We start from the raw sequence: 19,539 nt of genomic DNA, 5'->3' as shown, positions 1-19,539 counted from the left end.
TCGGCTATCTACTTACCCGAAGCCCAGCTGTAACAAGACCCGAAGGAAGCCGACCCTCCCTTTGACGCACTGAGAGAGACGCTGTCTTTTCTCCTGCCGAGAAATCCAGCTCCAGTGTTTCCAGTCACCCTTGCGGGTTGCTGGGAAATCAAATCCTGAGAGAGAGATACAAGACCTCCTTCATTCTATAACCAAGGTACGGAGCTGATTAGATCCTTAGAGAATTCTTGATTCAGATTCTTGGCAAAAACTAACTTAACTTAAACTGCAGCTCACTTACTCCTTCCCACGTACTAGGCTTAGGTTAGGTACACCGGGGTAGGCGTATCTTAGAAGCACCAGTTGAGTACGTTTAGTCAATGATTTTATGTATGTATATATTTTATCCATTTTAAGTATCATATAGCTCAGAAACCATATCAATGCTTTTACAGTATTACTTCATAAAACTACTTTTACTGTACGCTCTTCACTTTATAATAAGTATTGCAACTGTGGCAATTCACTTCTCTTGCATGAGAAAGAAGACTGCTCAATAAATAACATATTTTATTGAAAACGCCCGTCTCTCTATTTCTCTGCACTCCTGGTGAAACTAAGCATGCACGATTGACTGAGTGAAATAGCTGTCTATTGTTTTCACACGACTCTGGAGATATACTCCTTGTTCTGGAGGGAGCAAAGTTGTCATGTTTATGCGTTTGTCAGAAACTAATCCCTTCTTGTCTAATCAGGAAAGTTAACTCCTTCCTGTTCATTCGAGAAAGTTTCTAGTGACCTCTGAGCTAGCTGGCATTCATAATTAAGTCTAAGATATTCAGTAGAGACCTAGTCGACCTCAGTCCTACGTCTAAACTATCGTTTATGTTATTCCAATGTGCAGAGCCTATTGGGAATATAGGAACTACACTACAACTCGGAGTCGCACACGATTCCGTGCTCCTATGACGTTGTTCACGCCGGCGTGCTACAAAAGAATTTTCCGAACGTTGCTGACACAGGGGGATATTCACAAGGGGAGGAATCCACAGGCAGATACTGTATCCACCAGAAAAAGCGTTACCGAAGGTAAGTAACTTGTTCTTTTCTACCTAGGTTGCGAACAAGGGCTTTTATCTGGAAATAAGAAAACCTGGATAGTGGGACATCCCTTCATTGAATGGGCAGCTTTATATGCAGAACAGCTAATTTATGGCAGATCTCTTGGACTTTCAAGTGTTAGTCACGAGGTAGTGTGGAAAGAAAAAGGGGGAATGCGTTGAGGGGTTTATTTCATACATTGTATCTAATGTGCTCTAGCGGGGGTTCCCGGATTTGTTGATCATTCATCTAGGTGAAAATTACTTGGTAAATCTATCAAGTCCGTCATTAATAAAGCAAATGAAGCTGCATTTGGCTGTAATAAAAAAATAACTGGGTTGGTATAACGGTAATTTGGACGTAATTTATTACTCGTCAACATTGGAGAGGAGCACAAAGCCATGCAGCAATGGAGAAAGCGAGACGTAAACTCAATAGAGGTATGAGAGGTTTTTATGGCACTATGGGGATTACAGTTCTATCTCATTGTAATATAACAAACACAGAGGGGCATCTTTTTCAGGATGATGGAGTTCATTTATCTCAAATGGGGCAAGCATATGTTTTACTGGAATTGAGAGACTTGATTGCAAAAATATTGAATGAACATATATGTGGATCCAACAAAAATTATTAACGTTCTTTCATTACATTCACCTGGGTTGTGGGGACAGGAAAACTCTTTGGTTTCGTGGGTGCCGGAATTTTTTGGGGGTGTGGACAGTCTCGAGCGGGCTTATCCATCCCTCAAGGGGGGAGGGGGAGTATAGAACACGGGGACAGGGATGGAAAATGATGGGGCTTTCTTTAACATGAGTAGTTCTTTTGAGGATGCTTGATCACCATCGGGGGTTAATTTGTAAGCTATGTTAAGCTGATTTTGGGATTGACTTATGATCTAATTGTAATGTTACGTTATTTAAAGTTATGCTATGCACCTATCATAATAAAGTGGCATTTTTTGCTAAATAAAGAAGTTGTGGGACGTGAGTTATTGTGCGAGCGAGGACCCAGGGGGAGAAGGGCGCGAGCCGGTCTCCCCCTGGGTATTTTCCCACAATGAAACGGGCCACCAGGTGTGCTTAGGGGTCATTAAGGAAGGCTGGGCCTGGGAGGGAGTTTATATATAGAGGTTCGGTGGGGCGAGAAAAGCAATCGCGCCGGAGGTCGTCTGGCAGGTATGAAATCATTTTTGTCCCACCCACCCCCATTTTTATTTGTCTTTTCCCTGACAATCCTTTTACTCACAGGTCTTAAATTGTGCTGAAAAATACAGTTAAGAGTTTCTGCCGCTATAAAACAGGTATAGTTTTCTTCATGTAGATTAGGTAGGCAGACTTTTTTTGGGGGGTGGACAGTCTCGAGTGAGCTTATCTATCCCTCAAGGAGGGAGGGAGGGAAGTACAGAACACGGGGAAAGGGAAGGAAAATGATGGGGGTTTCTTTAACATGAGTACAGTTCTTTTGAGTATGCTTGATCACCATTGGGGGTTATTTTTGAAGCTATGTTAAACTGATGGGGGATTATGATCTAATTGTATTGTTGTGTTATTTAAAGTTATGCTATGCACCTGCCTTAATAAAGTGCCCTTCTTTGCTAAATAAATAAGTTGTGGGACGTGAGTTATTGTGCGATTTAGAGTTGGCAAACACATGGTCAATTTTCACTGTTCATCACTGGCAGGTAAATCCTGGTGGTAAGGGACAGTGAAAACACTAAAATTACTTTTCTCCCATGAGTTTTTTTAGTATGGCGGAGGGGTGGGTGGCATTGATTTTTATTTTCGAAAACAAAATCCCATTTTAGGATTTAGTTTTTTAAAATAAAATTTTTTTTGAAAGCTTTTCATATGGTTATGTGATGTTGACAGAGCCGTCGATCAAACTTTCAATGCATTGACAGGAACGCTTTGACAGTAGTTCCTAGAAATGCAAGAGATTCTGTTGGACTGGCCGACATCTCTAAATTTTGCGAGTGGAGTACCCTTGCCATGGCAGGAGTAAAGTACTCCACCATGGGGACGGTCCATACTCCCTCTGCCAAACTCTAAATCAGGCTCTAGGTATACACCAGAAATATTACTATCAAATGAAAGTGACATTCATCTTACCACTTCTGCTGCCAGCAGTATCTTGTGGGAGAAGTTAGACCGCACTGCTGATGCCCATGTGCATACATACCAACATTTGAGAACAGGAAAGAGGAAGCCTTTGAAAAGAAATCATTGCAATGTAAAATCCCATCGACTAAGGAAGTGAAACCAATTTTAAGCAGAAGAAATATAGCAACGCATAAATGAGTTACAGAACAGTGAGCCTGTCGCCTGAATCGTTTGTTCAGGCATGTATAGTTTTCCGTGAGGAAAGCATGCATTGGTGCTACTTATTTTGTTAAGAAATTGTGCGCTCGTTCCCTTTTCTGCTTCCTATTTTGCTGTGTGAGCTACCCCCAATGTGCACCTTGCACCACATTCCCTTTGAAAAGTGCCACTCATTTTGCCTCCTGTAACACTGCTTTGCTCAAGCCTCGGTAACATATAAGCTTCACACTGCGAAATTAAATTTTTTTTTTTCTGTACAACTGAGAGATGTCCACCAAGCATCACTTAAATGTAGACTTCTGTTACACAGAACCTACAAAACCGGTGACAGCGCATGCTTAGTCACGACCGTTTACACGACGTGCAGCAGCACAGCAAAACCTCTTATCGATGTGGAAAATAAAACATTGGGGTTTCGTACTAATCTGCCCCCTCATATACTTATTATATCTCGAAAACGTGTTCTAAACGTTCACAATCCAAAAAGGTAGGCAACGCCAATGTTTGTTGTTGTATCTGGTTGCACGCGCTCCCGAGCAGATCTGCGCGATTGGATGCGTCAACAACAGATTGGCAGGAATTTCCTGCCGGGGACTGCGCGTGCGCACTCTTTTAAGGTGACAAGAGGGCTATTGGTTAAGGCACCTAGAACCTGAACTTCCGGGGCACGTTTCCATCTTTATGGTGCGCGAGTCAAGCCCTGTACGTGAGGAGAAGGGCTTGCTTGTGGTAATGACCGCGCCTCACGCAGCAGATGCCCCGTTGCATGGAGAGTGCCCTCCGCTCACGACGCCCCTTCGTGTGGAGGTTGGGTTTTTGCTACTGAGCATTACTCTTATGGTTTCAAAAGGTAAGCTAGTCAATCAATCAATATAAACTTTATTCGGCTTTAGAAATAAAAAAAACATAAAAGTGCAACAAATCGGTATATTTACATCAGTTAAAAACCCAACCTTCAAATGTTACAATAAATGTTGCTAAAGAACTAAATAAAAACAATTATAAACAAGCATTTGCAGTTTTAATCGGTCTCACCTTTCTGGACCTTATATGTATTTAGTTATGCAGCACATAGCCTGGGTGCTGAAACATCTACTGTTCTCTAACATGGAGGGAAAGTAAGCACCAAACTGTGTGACACTCCAGGTATGGGAACACATGGAAAAAAACATTGCCTTTCAGCGGAAAATGGTATAGTCCAAAGCTGTGTTTTTAATATAAAATCAGGGCCTATGGTGGTCATATCACTGAAAATACAAGAGTTGAAAAAAATATTGTCTATGGGTGATCGTGGAAGACAATTTCTATGGACTGAAATCTAGAGAATGCTAAAGTGATTCTTGTATGTTACTGACCTCTGCTCGTCATTTTCTATCAAGAAAGTTAAATAAAGGCAGTTGCCAGAAAAATAAAAACAAGCATTTGCAATGAAATTGGTCTCACATTACAAAAAGTTTGAGCTATTGGTGTTGCATTATTATTAGCAACACCAATAGCTCACACTTTCAGTTATGTGTGACCAATTGCATTACAAATGCTTGATTTAATCATGTGACCATGTAGGACCATGTAACCATGTGGGTTCACTGAATCAACCACTGTTTCAGGATCAGTCATGGTTTTTAAACATTCTTTGTCTAAGGCTGCAATAGTTGGAACAATAGTAGCAGTGGGAGCGAGTTTGATAGTCACTCATTTATATAATATTTTCAAGAACCTCCGGTATAGAAGTCTGTAACCATCATTTAGAATGTAGGGGGTGTGGTATCAAGCACTTAACAAATAGATTGCATATTTTTGCAATAACAGGTTATATCAGATAATGTACACAAATGTATAACAAAGTGAATACAAAGTAAATAAAGATGCATTTCCTTAGTTTGTAAAAGTTATCTGTAAAAATGTAATTTTGCAACAGCTGTTTTTATGTCATACATGTCCTTGGTTGACAAGAAATATTCTTCTAAGAAAAGAAAAAGACAATCTTCTATACAGTTATTCGAATCATCCATTATTGCATGTATCAGTCCCCCATGTCATTTGCAGGAAACAAAATGTTCGCTTATTAGTGCTTTGATGTGGGTTTTGGCGAGCAAGCACATGCTTCAACCATAAATAGCGCATTTCCCCATGCTGTGATGGGGTAAGAACATTACTGTAATGTGGTACTACAAATAGTTTACAATACTAGAAGGCAAAAAAATGTGTGGTGAAATGATGATCCTGCACTTATTGTATTTTTAGCACCACTAAGTGAGGGCCTGTCTGTCTAAAACAAGGAGGCCATTTACTAATTCTAAAATGCATATTTTTTTATTTTTTTCTAAATGCAAAATTTTATTGAAGTTCCAACAACATACATATGTGCGCCTACAACCCTGAGGCCGGCTGTTACTGTTAGATGGTTCACGGATTCTACGGGTATTAATACTTATCGGGCTGTGATTAATTTTATTACATACATTTGTTATCATCTTGCTTTTCTGTTTTATATTAACAACAACTCAATTTGTGACTCAGTAAAATAACACACGGCTTTCCTTGTTGCATAGATCTTTCAGTTGATCCTGCTAGGCATCACATTAGTGTGTGATAAGGGCACCTAATCCCCACCCGGAAGGTCCACAATCCTAATCTGAACAGTGATCAAGTCATCTTAAAGTTCTAACAATATCCCCGGTTAGTTACGGCAATCAATTAGCTCTCCTCTGTCTCATCCTCAGAGCTATCCACTTCGTCCTCTGATAATGGGTCACAAATGTCCCCCCTGTATGTATTCCACGGCTGCCAGATTTTGTTCCACTTGCGTGGGTTGGCTCTTGTTTTGTATACCGCCCTTTCTGTTACCATAAGTGCGTCTACATTTTTGCACCATTGCGCCAACGTAGGAAGCTCTGCCGCCCCCCACTTCTGCGCGATGTCACGTTTGGCTGTCATGAGGCCTATCGTAGTCCACAGCCGTCCGTGGTATGATAGATCATTAGGCCCCCATATGTTCAATAAGCACACTCGGGGCTCGGGGCTCGGGGGTCAGTGAGATTTCTAATGTCTGTGAAATGGTGCGCATCACCTGCTGCCAGTAACCCTCGATGGCCGGGCAACCCCAAATTGTATGTATGAAGGTACCCTGTTCTCCGCATCCCCTGAGACAGTTTGGATGGTCTGCCCTCTGCAGTTTGTGCAGTATGGTTCGTGTATAGTATGTCCTATGTAGGATTTTCAATTGTATCAGACGGAACCTAGCTGATACGCCAGCCTCCCGTGGCGACGCCAATGCTGCATTCCACTCTGTGTCATCCAAGGCTTCCACATCCTCCACCCACTTCTCCCGCAACTTCCCCAGCGCATCGGACAAGTTATTCAGTAATTTCCGGTACCTCAGGGAAGTCGCGCCTTCCTGCATAAAGTCCGTAAGTAGGCGATCCTCAAGTGGTGAGGAATCCGGGATGTGTGTCCCTGGTGGGATAGCTGCCTGCAGAGCGTGTGTGATTTGGATGTATCTAAATCTTTCTGTGGGACCCATCTCGTAGTGTTGTTGGAGATATGAGAATGGGACCACCCCTTCTCCCGACCACATGTCCCCAACTGTCGAAATCCCTATATCATCCCATCGGGTGAAGCCTTTAGTACGTTTTAGGTGTCCCAGCACTTTGGCATCCCATAATGGGGTCATTTTCGTTATAACTCCTCCCCACTTAAGTCTCGCCTGTGCCCTATACCACAGTGTTACTACATGTTTGGTGGGTCCTGTAAGTTTTCCAGCGGCTCCCTTATGATATAGCGGTGTCAGTAAGCTATGCACGCCTAGTTGAGCCCTATCAGCCATGAATGCCGGGTCGGTCTGTGGGGCGTGAAGCCATTGATTAATAATTTTAAGCTACGCCGCCCAGTAATACAATTGCATATTTGGCAGAGCAATCCCGCCATCATACCAGCCCCTGTTCAATTTTCTATGTGCTATGCGTGCTGGGCGATCATTCCACAGTAAACCCCATATTTGTTTTGATGGGGATATCCAGGGCTCGAGTCGGGGTACCACGCGGGTGGACGGCGTCCCCCCACTTATTTTACCAGTAGCTCGGTAAGTGGAGCAAATGGAGCCACACATTCACTCTTTAGCCTCTCTGGGGCGAGATCGAAGCCCATTCAGAATGCTGCTCACGCGCTGGCTTCTCTGATGCAATCGCATATAAAGGGGTGAGCGAGGGGAGGCAATTAGTCTGATGGTGCAAGCCACCGTTCGTGACATCACTTCCTGTCTAGACGTCATCGTCCCCCCACTTCTTTTTTTAGGACTTGTGCTCTGGGGATATCAATAGATAATGCATTTAAGCAACAATTTACATGCCATTGCATCCTATACATGTGAAACACCAAGGCAGTACCGCATATCAGGCTAGTTTAATTATTATGTTGCTCACTGTAATGCTAACACGAACGGTCCAAGAACACAGCCTTATGCACCATTTCTAAATTCGTATCAAATGACCTGTCTGTTGTGAAGCACAATAAACTGATACAAGTTATTGTTTCAATAGCCCACAGGTCCAATTTTATTTCTAAAATGATGGCTCATGTACTGCGGTGGAGAGTGATTTTGTCACAGACAAATGAGGCAGATGTCTGACACATTGCAGCTCAATACATAATTCAAACTTTGACAGCCATCTCATTAATCACCGAAGGTCCTTCAGCAGATTTGTCCTTATGCATATGAAGGTTTAGTGATGTTTTCTAAGAGAGAGCACAAGCTCTAAGGGTAATAAATAAGCAACCCCGTCAATAGGCACCACCATTTACATTCAAATATATTTCTAATTTAGATAGTGAAAGAAAACGGATTTGTAAAGACAACAATGTTGAACTAGCATTTGCAATGCAATAGGTCTCGCATTAATTAAGTTTGAGCTATTGGCATTGCTAAATATTGCAACACCAATTGTGCAACTAATTGTAGGCCAAAAAAATGTGTATTTATTTTTGTAGCAATGATGGCATGCTGCACTTTAGATGAATATGTTTAAAAGTAAAGTGTGCCATACTGCGATTGCTACAATAGTTAATTGTGGATGCATTAACAATTAATGTGGGCACTGATGGCTGGTGGTGTGTGTGCCTGGTGAAAGCGTGCACTGACTGCTGGTGGTGTGTGCCTGGTGAAAGCATGCACTGATGGCTGGTGGTCTGTGTGTGCCTGGTGAAAGCGTAAACTGACGACTGTTGGTGTGTGTGTGCCTGGTGAAAGCGTGCACTGACGGCTGGTGGTGTGTGTGTGCCTGGTGAAAGCGTGCACTGACGTCTGGTGGTGTGTGCCTGGTGGAAGCGTGCACTGACGGCTGGTGGTGTTTGCGCTCGTTGAAAGTGTGCACTGACGGCTGATGGTGTTTGTGCCCTGTGAAAGCGTGCACTGACGACTGATGGTGTCTGTGCCTGGTGAAAGTGTGCACTGACGATGTGGTTGTGTGTGTATGATTGTGTGTGTGGTTGTATGTGTGGTTGTTCGTGTGGTTGTGCGTGGGGTTGTGGTTGTGTGTGTGTGGTTGTGCCTGTGGTTGTGGTTGTGCGTGTAGTTGTGGTTGTGTGTGGGTGTGGTTGTGTGTGTGTGTTTGTGTGTGTGGTTGTGTGCGTGGTTGTGGTTGTGTGTGTGGTTGTTGTGCGTGTGAGTGGCTGTGTGTGTGGTTGTGTGTGTGTGTGTGTGGTTGTATGTGTGTGTGTGGTTGTATGTGTGTGTGTGGTTGTATGTGTGTGTGTGGTTGTGGGTGTGTGGTTGTGTGTGTGGTTGTATGTGTGGTTGCGGTTGTGTGTGTGACAGTAATACTAAAAGCATCTCAAAATAAATGAACACAAACATCAAGTTTGTGGAAAGAGAAAGCACATTGTAAGTCAAACGGGCGCAGCAAAGCATTAACACAACAACATGTTCTTTGATGTTTGATGTTCTTTGAACGAGAACATCAAAAGGGCACTGCTAAAGTGATTGCAGGCGAAAGTGATCTCGGGTGCTTAATGAGTATGACGAGGTTTGCCATTTGGTGCCTCGGCTCCTAAGCACGCGCCCGTGCACATGCACTGTAACGCCAGGCTGTCCATGGTAGCATTTTTTGAGCCCTCACTGAATGTCTTGCCAGAGCATCGCATGCGCTGGGTCAGACGAGACCTAAAAAAGAGATGCGAGGTGACACAGGATCAAAAGGCCGCATGGCAGGAGCGAATGGCCGGCTGAAAGGCACTCACCGCCCCTGGACACACCATAAAGTGCAAACAGCGCTCTCGAGATGGCGAGACTAGCGCGCTGTTGGCGCCTCTCCGGCCTCAATGAGCTATCCTTCTGCCATCAATGATCAACGGCCATGTGCCTGCTGGGCAAGGGGCAGGCATCACCAGCCCTTGCACATAACAAAGCCTTTCAGCCATTTATGTAAAGGATTCCTACGATAAAACACAGCACACCTCACCTATTGCAGGTTCTGCAAGATGTACACAAGTTGCCCAGGGTGACACATGGAACACGAAGAGCAGCCGGGAGCCCTCTCGATGCAGACAGTGCACACAGCATTTGATATTCTTTTCCGCAGCCCCTTCTCGCCCTACAGCCTTTCTGAAAATGCAGCCAGATGCTGCCCTGCTGTGCCGCCTCCTTGTATTCCCCAGACCTTTGCCATGCCAAGGATTCTCCAGCCAGAGCCAGGCTCACCGAGCCATGAGAACCCCTCTCCCACACTGGCCCGCGTCATACGGTCACTGCGAGCAGGCTGCAATGCAGAAATATTTACACAAAAACTGTCAACAGCACTGAGGAGACACCGCGAGAATCACAGGAGAGACTGTCTTTTAATTCGAAGTTTAAGCAACCGGAAACTGCAACAAATAACCGAGTGGGGAGACAGCACATGGAATAAACACTCACTGCTGACATCCGAGGTGATTTGAGAGTCATGTGTGAACCCCAGCAAGGCTAACTAAGCCTGACATGCCTCCAAGGAGGCCAGAGCTGCCCTTTGTTAAGACAGCGCCCTGGGCAGAGATAATGGAAATAAGTAGTCTGATTAAGAAATATATATATGATAGTTTCGTGCCACTGGTACATGGTACATGTTATGTGTGGTATCAGCTGCTTTGTAATGGCCGCTTCTCCTCCAGTATACAGTAGCTTTGCCACACCGTTTCAAATGTTTTCCCTCCCAATTCTAAACTCGCCCTTATTTCAACTTATTAATGTAAAAACAAGGAAACAGTTATTGTACCACTACCAATTGAAGGTTCAGAAAATGTCCTCCTGCATTATCAATTGTTTCCAGCCGCTTGCCAGGCTACAAAGTTTACTCCCTTCAGTCCCTAAATCACGTACATGATACCAATGTACTATGACCTGATTAACAACAAGCATCGGTAATCTTTTTTATGATGTCATCAGTAGTGCCCATGTCTGAACGCAAATACTTTGCCCCTATAGCTCCAGCACACATCGAAGATAGGCTCTATCACCATCTCCAAGCCAAGACACGGTGCTGCTTGGAATACCAAAAGTAGGTCTAGAAGGCAAATCTGTGCAAGTAATGGAGTTTTTAATTCTGAGACCACGCAGACCCTAAAAACTGCAAAGTCATAATTACTGGTACCCGAACCTGCTAGCACTGACAGGCTGTACAATGTCAATGGGTGTGGTGTTGGTGGAAGGGGCAGTGGCAGGCAAGGGCACTTTAAATCAGAGAATACAAAGTGATATTGCAGAAGGAAACAGCGCCTCACACCACTGACTATACAGGTCTTTATAAAAGCACTCTGGACTGGCAGCTGCCCAACATCGGAAACCTCCACCACGCGCAGACCACTTGGGATCTGCAATCTGAAGCTGGTCTGTTGGCATGTATGCAAGACGGGTAAAGGATGTTGATTTGTCAGAATTAGTTCAGAATGCAGGTAAAAGCGGGCTGTGGCAAACATGAACTTCTTTCAAACCCATCACCAATTCGAAGAGTAAATTGGGTAATGCAAGCATCTGCAAAATCCTCTATGCTGGCCCCTAAACATGACGGACAACCCGACAAACCAATGCATGAACGGAGCTCACCCAAACAAGACAAAGGTTACAAAGGTTTAATGTAAAACCCTTTTCTGTATGTACTGGACAGGGTGTGCTCCGCCTCTTGTGTTAGCACGAGGTCAAAAATTTAAGTGTTTAGAGTCAGACCAAAACTAAAGTGCAAACTCTAGTATCAGATACAAAAGCAGGAACGAGTTCAGTTCAGAAAAACAACGTGATTGCGCAGTTCAACAAAAAATACCTAGTAGTTCCGTTATCTCCCAGTTCATCCCAGGAGAAAATTGAAATATGGCTATTTAAGGAATGGATGGGTACGCGACATACAATAATGGGTATATTTATATGTTATCAACGAGCCATAAATTTGCTTAAATTACAAAACTAGCACGTTATACTCATTCTCAACGATGTGCCCATTTTTTAAATTCACGTACGACGGTTCAACACATACATGCATGCCATATTACAACTGTATACCACCAAACATGGAAACATTCTATCGTGTATGAGATGCGCAAGACATTTCGCATTAAATTCCTCTGCATGTGACTTTCATACTTTTACTGTGAGTAAAAGCTGAATCAACTCTCAGGAAACGTGGTTTGTTTTATGTCAGATTACTGCCCTTGTGGTAGGCAAGGCTACAGCGTATGCAGAACAAGGACACGGACAGCGGGAGGGGAGTGGGAACAAAGACACGGACAGCGGGAGGGGGCGGGATACAAAGATACGGACAGCGGGAGGGGGGGCGGGAAGGGGGCGGGATACAAATACACGGACAGCGGGAGGGGGGCGGGAAGGGGGCGGGATACAAAGACACGGACAGCGGGAGGGGGCGGGAACAAAGACACGGACAGCGGGAGGGGGGCAGGATACAAAGACACGGACAGCGGGAGGGGGCGGGGTACAAAGACACGGACAGCGCGATGGGGCGGGATACAAAGACACGGGCAGCAGGAGGGGGCGGGATACAAAGACGGACAGCGGGAGGGGCGGGATACAAAGACAGACAGCGGGAGGGGGGCGGGATACAAAGACACGGACAGCGGGAGGGGGCGGGATACAAAGACACGGACAGTGGGAGGGGGGTGGGATACAAAGACACAAGGACACGGACAGCGGGAGGGGGCGGGAACAAAGACACGGACAGCGGGAGGGGGAGGGAACAAAGGGAACGAGGACACGGACAGCGGGAAAGGGGGCAGGAGGATGGAGAACACGGCCAGCGGGAGGGGGGCGGAATAGGAAACAAAAAAGCCAACACTTCCAAACTCGGCAGCTAGTGGTGAAGGGCGGTGGAAAATAAACAAGGAAGTAGTCCCTAAATGAGTAGATAATGTGGACCCGCGGAACTATACTGTAGTTGGTCGGTGCTGCTTCCTGCAAAAAAGAAGCAAAAGGGAAATGACGTTTCGGACCACCAGCTAATGAATGAGCTACATAAAAATAACAATGCCAGATTTAACCAATGGCAAGCTAAAACACAAATATAAACTCAATGGGTGGAGTTTCACCACTAATACTAACTACTTGATGCCTCGTAGAGGCAGCATGCGCTGCCTATGCGAGACCTAAAAACAGTCCAGGATTACAGTGCTAAGAGCCACCCTCCATGCAGAGCTGACATCATCGGCGCTCACCACTCCAAAGTCACATTGACAGCCTTGATAATATACATTCTATACCAGTGAGGTCACAAACAACATTTTACAAGTTCAGCATGAATGAAAAGCAGCATGTAATGGAGGGACATACTCAGGGGGCGGGGTAGAAGGCCCTGCACGGTGCCTGGATCTGCCTGCAGCATGTTGGAGCCCTGTGAGTGATTGTAAGGGAGGGGTGGGGGGATGGAGAGCATAGTGTGGGTGGAGGAGCCGGGGAAATACTGACCCTGGGCAAAGCACTACGCTACGCTCGCGCAGTTTGCGCTACTTCGCACTACGCGACTTGCACGTAGCACAGTGCAAACACGCGTAGCAGTCATTTTTTGCTTGCTCGCGGTCCTCAACGTCAAGTTGGCGACTGCGAGCAAGCAAAATGACATCCCGGCGAGACTTTTTCCTCGTTCGTGATCAGCAACATCAAGTTGCCGATCGCGAGCGTGGAAAATAAACCTCCCGGCGAGATTCTCAACACTGGGAGGTCAGGTTTCTCATTGCGAGTGGTTGCGTATTCACGCGACCGCTCGCAATGAGAATCTACCAGTCCGTGTTGAGAAAGCTGCCGCTCGAGTAGAAATCTACTCGAGCGGCAGAAAACGACCGCTTGCACTGTGCAAGATGTAGTTTGCACTGCTTGCACAGTGTGGACAAGCATCTGGCACTGTGCAATCAGTGCGAACAGCATTTTGCACAGTGCACTACGCAGTTCGCATAGCTCACGAAGTGCACTTTGCGTAACTACTCGTAGCGCTACTTCGCGAACTATGTCCAGGATTAGGAAATACACAACATAGAAAGTGATAGCAGCTCGCGTCCGCAGTCTGCTTCACTTTCAAATAATAATCAATGTCTATAGGGGTTGGGGACCCCCTCGCTGTACCTAGGGGCTCCGCTGCTGTACCAGCATGTAACGGCGGGAGATACTTGGGGCGGGGAGAGGAGGGTCTGTGCCTGGCTCTGTCCGCAGCATACAAATATACAGCTGGTAATTTGCGGCGCCCCACTGACCACATTACTCTTGCTTTACTTAAGGACAACTTAATTTTTATGTAAATAGTAGGACAAACAGCTGCAATAGGTGGGTGGGTGAAGGTGCCTAACAGGGTTAACGACAGATAGCTAGCCCCAGTACATTTGGTGCTCTCCTTTTCTTTTGTCATACATGGAGAACAATTTTATCTGCAGTGTTTACTATACCTCATCTGTGGCCTGTATTATCACTGCATTGTTCAACTAATCGTAATTTTCATTGACGCCTCCTTTACTCAAAGTTTAATACTGACCACACATATTGATCGTGAACGTTGTGCTATATATGTCACTGATTATATAGGCTCTTGTTGCGCACCTGCGTTTACATGTGTTATTACACGTAATATTTGAGAACGTTGGATTATACTTGTTGCTGATGATCTTGCCTCTGGATGCGCACCTCCGCTTATGTAGTAACATGTGTCATTACACATATTGTTGATAACATTGCATTACACTTGTTACTGATGATTTTGCCTCTTGATACGCTCACGAAGTGACAAGTTTCATTACACGCAATATTTGTGAAAGTTACATTCTACATGTTACTGTTGATGTGCACTCGCGTTCATGAATTTACGCTAGCTATTTTGTCCTTGTTTACATTTATATTTTGATCCTTGACATATGCATATTATACGTGTTCCGGGAACATGATCCAAAGTTGGTTAGATACTTTTTGCTTCAAGCAAGACAATCAACACATTGTTGAATCGTTGTAAAACCTATCTGTATCTTATGTAACTTTTCTTCACTAACCACTTTTCCTTACTGTATAACTCTCTCCCCTCCCTTTAAAGCTATACTTTATCTTTTAACCTTAACCTTTGCTCACCACCGGGTTAGCGTCCTATTCTCTTCCCCGCGACTTTCAAACAGGACCCCCCTCACATTGTAACAGGCAGTTTCACTCACTTTTGGTCTTTTACCCAGCTAGGTTAGTGCTCTAGTCTCTCGCTCCTTCACAGTAGTTTTCTCCTGCCCTCCTTTTTTCATAATCTCTCTATCGGCCCGGCTCTCTCCCTCAGCACCCGGGAAGACAACACACGTTCCTCGTTTCCATTTCACCAAGGTGAGCTCGCTCTCCCCACTCGTTACCTTGCCCAATGTCCTAGTGTGGCAAGCGTGTTACCACGTTAATCCCTTCCCTTTGTTACGCCCATTAGATTCTCCGGTTTGATGACTGTACCCGCCCGTCACCCGGTGGTGCCCTGGCTCGAGCAAGCCACTTCCGACGCCTTACCATACCTTAACCCGTTTTTGCCGGGTTGGAATTATGACCGACTATACGGTGAGTTTTCCCCAGCTTAATGCCTGACGCATCTTCCATTTTACGATATGATTTTGGCGGTATCCATGTCCTCCCGATAGATTACTTCCTTTGTTTCCCCTAACAGAACCTTTACTCATGATTTACTTTCAGGTATTTATGCCAACCATCCAAGCTGCGCTAATTTTCACGCTTGCTGTTTGTTTTCACCGGAGTTTTCTCTATTTCTTCTTATTTTTCTATAGCGTTTATACAGTGTACTCTACGATAGTATTGAAGCTGTCTTTTGATGTTTAAGTTCTTCTACTTTTTCGAGGTTTTTCTCTCACGAATGACTCTGCATGTTGGACTCATTCCATACTGTTTGTTATCTCCAAGTTGTAGAGTTTCTGACTTCTATTCCAACGATCGCACTACACAGTCAATTTTGCTCTTTGGTTAGCTCTTATCTTTTTCGGGCTTGTGTTGTCCAATTATATGCTAGGCTCATGAAGTTATTTTCGTTTAAACATATGGACGTTCAGTTGGTGTAACTGTCTTATTGTAGATTATTGATTTGGATTTTCACTTATGTCTTATTCTAAAATGTTCTACTTACCCACACGCCAACCCACAACTTTGCACTATCTCAGAGTCTCGCAATCGCTGAAGGTTATCATTTTCGAGATCTCATTATAACTGTGTCCTTAGTGGTGTTCGCCCGTTTAATTTTTTTTCGCAGGGATATATAACTTGTTTTCTTAAACAATACTCACCACACTCTGGTTTTTGCTCTACTAATTGTGTGATGTCACTATTGCCATTTTCCCTATGTTCTTTCCACTTTTTACAGGGTTTCCTCTCACAGGAGGTGTTTTCTGCGCTATTCACCCCATTGTAGCCAATTTTTTGTATTTGTAGATCCTGTACTGTACTATGTTATTTGTTTACCACCAGCCCTGAAGAGTCACAGGTTTATTGCCCGCTTGACGAAACACGTGTCGGCTGGTTATTTCGTTGATGTCATCCTTCTGAAGAGGAAGGTTCTAATATATTTCACTTTGAAAGAAGCCAACTACTTGTGTCTACCTTGTTTCATTCTCTACATTTTGTGTTTCTTGATTATAGACATTCAACTATACCTACCGTAACATGTGCACAGGACTTTTGTTGTATCTAGTGGAGATGCCCTTATATAGTGTCTGTGAAAATGTTGACGTAGCAGCACTGAGAGCACCTTAAAAAAACAAGCATCAATAAATGCATTAGGTTTCACCTATGTGATTAATAATAAGCTGTTTTTGTTGTAAATTGTAGCTTGCTGAGTAGCTATACAATATAAGTTACAGAAAGTCTGTTAAAGTGTTATGACTTGTTTATGTACAAAAGGCAATATATTGTGGTGCCACTAGTGGTATACCGTGGGTAAGTAATAGTAAAACTATGAAAAATGTATGATTCGGTAATTACCGAATCTGTATTTACCGATTCGGTAATTGCCATTCATTCCTATGGGCCTGTAGGCCCATAGGAATGAATGTCAATTACCGAATCGGTAAATACCGATTCGGTAATTGGGGGAAACATTGAAGGGTGGCAGGGTGTCACTTTGACACCCATTTGCACCCCTCAATTGCGCATGGGTGGATATGTTGCAGACATACATGCCCTTAGGGCATGTATGTCTGCAACATGGCACTGTTTAAAAAGTACAATAAATGCTTTTTAGGGTCTTCATTATTTACCACCAACTTCTAGTTGGTGGTAAATAACGAATTCTTAGACCCCCTGTAGCACTGATTGCAGTGCTACCTACATGTCAAAATACAGAATCGGTATTTTACCAATTTGTTATTTTACAGAATTGGTAAAATTACAGATTCGGTAAAATTACCGATTCTGTATTTTAACATGCCCCTACATCTCCATCTTCAAATACCACTCGGTAACGGCCGAAATCGGCCGATACCAACCGGTATTTGCCTTCCTACATCTGGCCCTATATGTTTAGAGGAGTTCTGACAACTTTTTGGCACGGTGCCACTGCACCTGCTGCATCATTTAAATCATGGCCCTAGTGCCTGAAATATAACCACACTTGTGACTGTCTGTTTAGTTGTAAAATATAGCAATAATCGGTGTTTAGTGGGGTGCCTGGAGCTTTTGGTCTCGGTGCCACTGCACCTCTTGCACTATTGACATCATGAGCCTAGCGCTTGCTAGATAACTGCACATGTGACTGCCTGTTTAATTGTCAAATATAGCAATATTAGGTGTTTAGAGGAGATCTGATAACTTGTGGGCCCAGTGCCATTGCACCTGCTGTACCATTCAAGTAATGACCCTCTTGCTTTCAAGATAACTGCACTTGTGTCTGCCTGTTTAGTACTAAAATATAACAATATTTGGTATCTGAAAGTAACAGTTAGTTATAGATTCCGCACCTTAGAATTACCCCCAGGCGTCGGTCGACTCTCCGTCCGTCGCCGGCGTTGTGGTCACCGGGAAGACGTTGCGGTAGCTACATAGACGCCGCCCTTGTGCGCTGAAATCAGTTCTTTCTTTTTCCGCGCCAGCAAGCGCAGACCCGGAGAGAGCGGTACCCCCAGTCAATTTTTGACTGAACTTTTTTCTTCACTTTTGTCGACTTTGTTGTAGTAAGAGTCCTTTGACTCTTGGTGCACCTGGAATGCCTGACTTTAAAGGCTTGCGGTTCCTGTAACCGACATATGTCCGTGACGGATCCCCACCGCATGTGCCTCAACTGCCTGGAGCGTGACCTCGACCCATAGTCGTGCTACGCCTGCCGGACAATGTCCCCGAAGTCTTTTGAGGAGCGGTCCTGAAAGCTACTCGAGGCCAGGCAGTCGGCTCCACGCCACTCGAGGTCCCGGTCACAGAGCCACCACCACTCTTCGTCGAAGTCTTCGCACTCGGGTCAGGTAAGTCGAAGCACAAAAAGAAGTTGAAGAAGCATCATCGCTCTTCGACTTCTCCCCATCCGTCGCGACGAGGGATGCAAGTGGTGTCCCTCCCACAGCTCCGCGTGCAGATCCCGCTGGGTCAACTCCAGGTTTCCCTCCCTTCCCGGGACCCGGTGCGACCCTGCCCGGCTTCGGAGTTTCTACGAAGCAATGCATGCCATCTGTGGGCAGCCCGACTCCGCCGGCGCACCTTCGGGCCCCGCGCACTCGACTGGGGACCCTGGTCCTTCGGCGTCGGCAGCTTTGGCCTCAGCACCGCAGGGTCCGCTTGGATTTAGGTCTGGATCCGGATCGGCGCCGGTCGACCTCGTTACGCCTCCCCCGGCGCCGATTTCACCAGCACCACGCCCACCACAGGCGTTGGCTGGTCCCAGCCGACGTTAACCCTGACCTCCACCTCGTCAGATGATCCGGCGCCGATGAATACCTTTGTGACCCTGTTCTACCCTGGCTCTTTGAGACCAAAGTGTCACCCAGAAGAGGGTGAGGAGGACTGGGAGGAGTCTGGAGATCCTTTGACAGACCAGATAGAGTATAAGCAGGACTGGAGAGAGGAACTGGGGGATGACAGTGGTTTGGATACCTCACCAGACCCTGGCATATTGTCTCCTCCTACCGTGGCTATGGAGGAGGGAACGTCATATGCAGTGGTGTTGCGTAGGGCGGCTGAGAATCTCCACCTCCAGCTATCTACAGTGGCAGTCAGGACTAAACTCCTGACAGAGGTGCTTCAACCAGCGGCGAGCTCTTCGGAGCCCCTGCTGCCCTTTAATGAAGCCCTGACAGACATCCTTTTGGGTACTTGGTCCAGGCCCAACACAGGGGCTCCTGTGGACAGGATGATTGCCCAACGCCACCGCCCGGCTACAGGCGGCCTCACTTTTCTTTCCCAACACCCCACACATGAGAGCTTGGTCGTCCAAGCCTCTACATCCAAGGGTGCATTCCCTACTGCACCCCCGGACAGGGAATCCAAAAAGCAGGATCATCTTGGGAAGAAGATGTTTTCTTCCTCCAGCTTGGGACTGTGGCCGCTAAACACCGCATGTCTATTGAGCCGTTATACCCACTCCGTGAGGGACACGGTTTCGCAAGTACTGTCTCAGTGCCCGGAGGAGGCCTGAATGAAATGAATGAAATTATATTTGTATAGCGCGTTTCTACCCTG

At 45.4% G+C, this 19,539-nt stretch overlaps 1 protein-coding gene across 6 annotated transcripts in view; it reads left to right on the top strand.

Moving 5' to 3' along the window:
• Nucleotides 1-4,038: 4,038 nt before the first annotated feature.
• Nucleotides 4,039-19,539, top strand: part of LOC144791764 (disintegrin and metalloproteinase domain-containing protein 28-like) — a 3,516,669-nt gene continuing 3,501,168 nt past the window's right edge. For 2 of the 6 annotated variants that reach the window (XM_078666532.1, XM_078666534.1), the window contains exon 1: nucleotides 4,041-4,251. In XM_078666532.1, coding sequence (XP_078522658.1) covers nucleotides 4,083-4,251 — 169 coding nt within the window. In that variant the 5' untranslated portion in view covers nucleotides 4,041-4,082. Of the gene's footprint in view, nucleotides 4,252-19,539 lie in introns of all 6 variants that reach the window. The other 4 variants (XM_078666531.1, XM_078666533.1, XM_078666536.1 and 1 more) reach the window with 4 other exon arrangements.

The sequence above is a fragment of the Lissotriton helveticus genome, chromosome 11, assembly GCF_964261635.1.
Source record: "Lissotriton helveticus chromosome 11, aLisHel1.1, whole genome shotgun sequence".
Classification (NCBI taxonomy): domain Eukaryota; kingdom Metazoa; phylum Chordata; class Amphibia; order Caudata; family Salamandridae; genus Lissotriton; species Lissotriton helveticus.
This window is presented reverse-complemented; position numbering and strand designations above follow the sequence as displayed.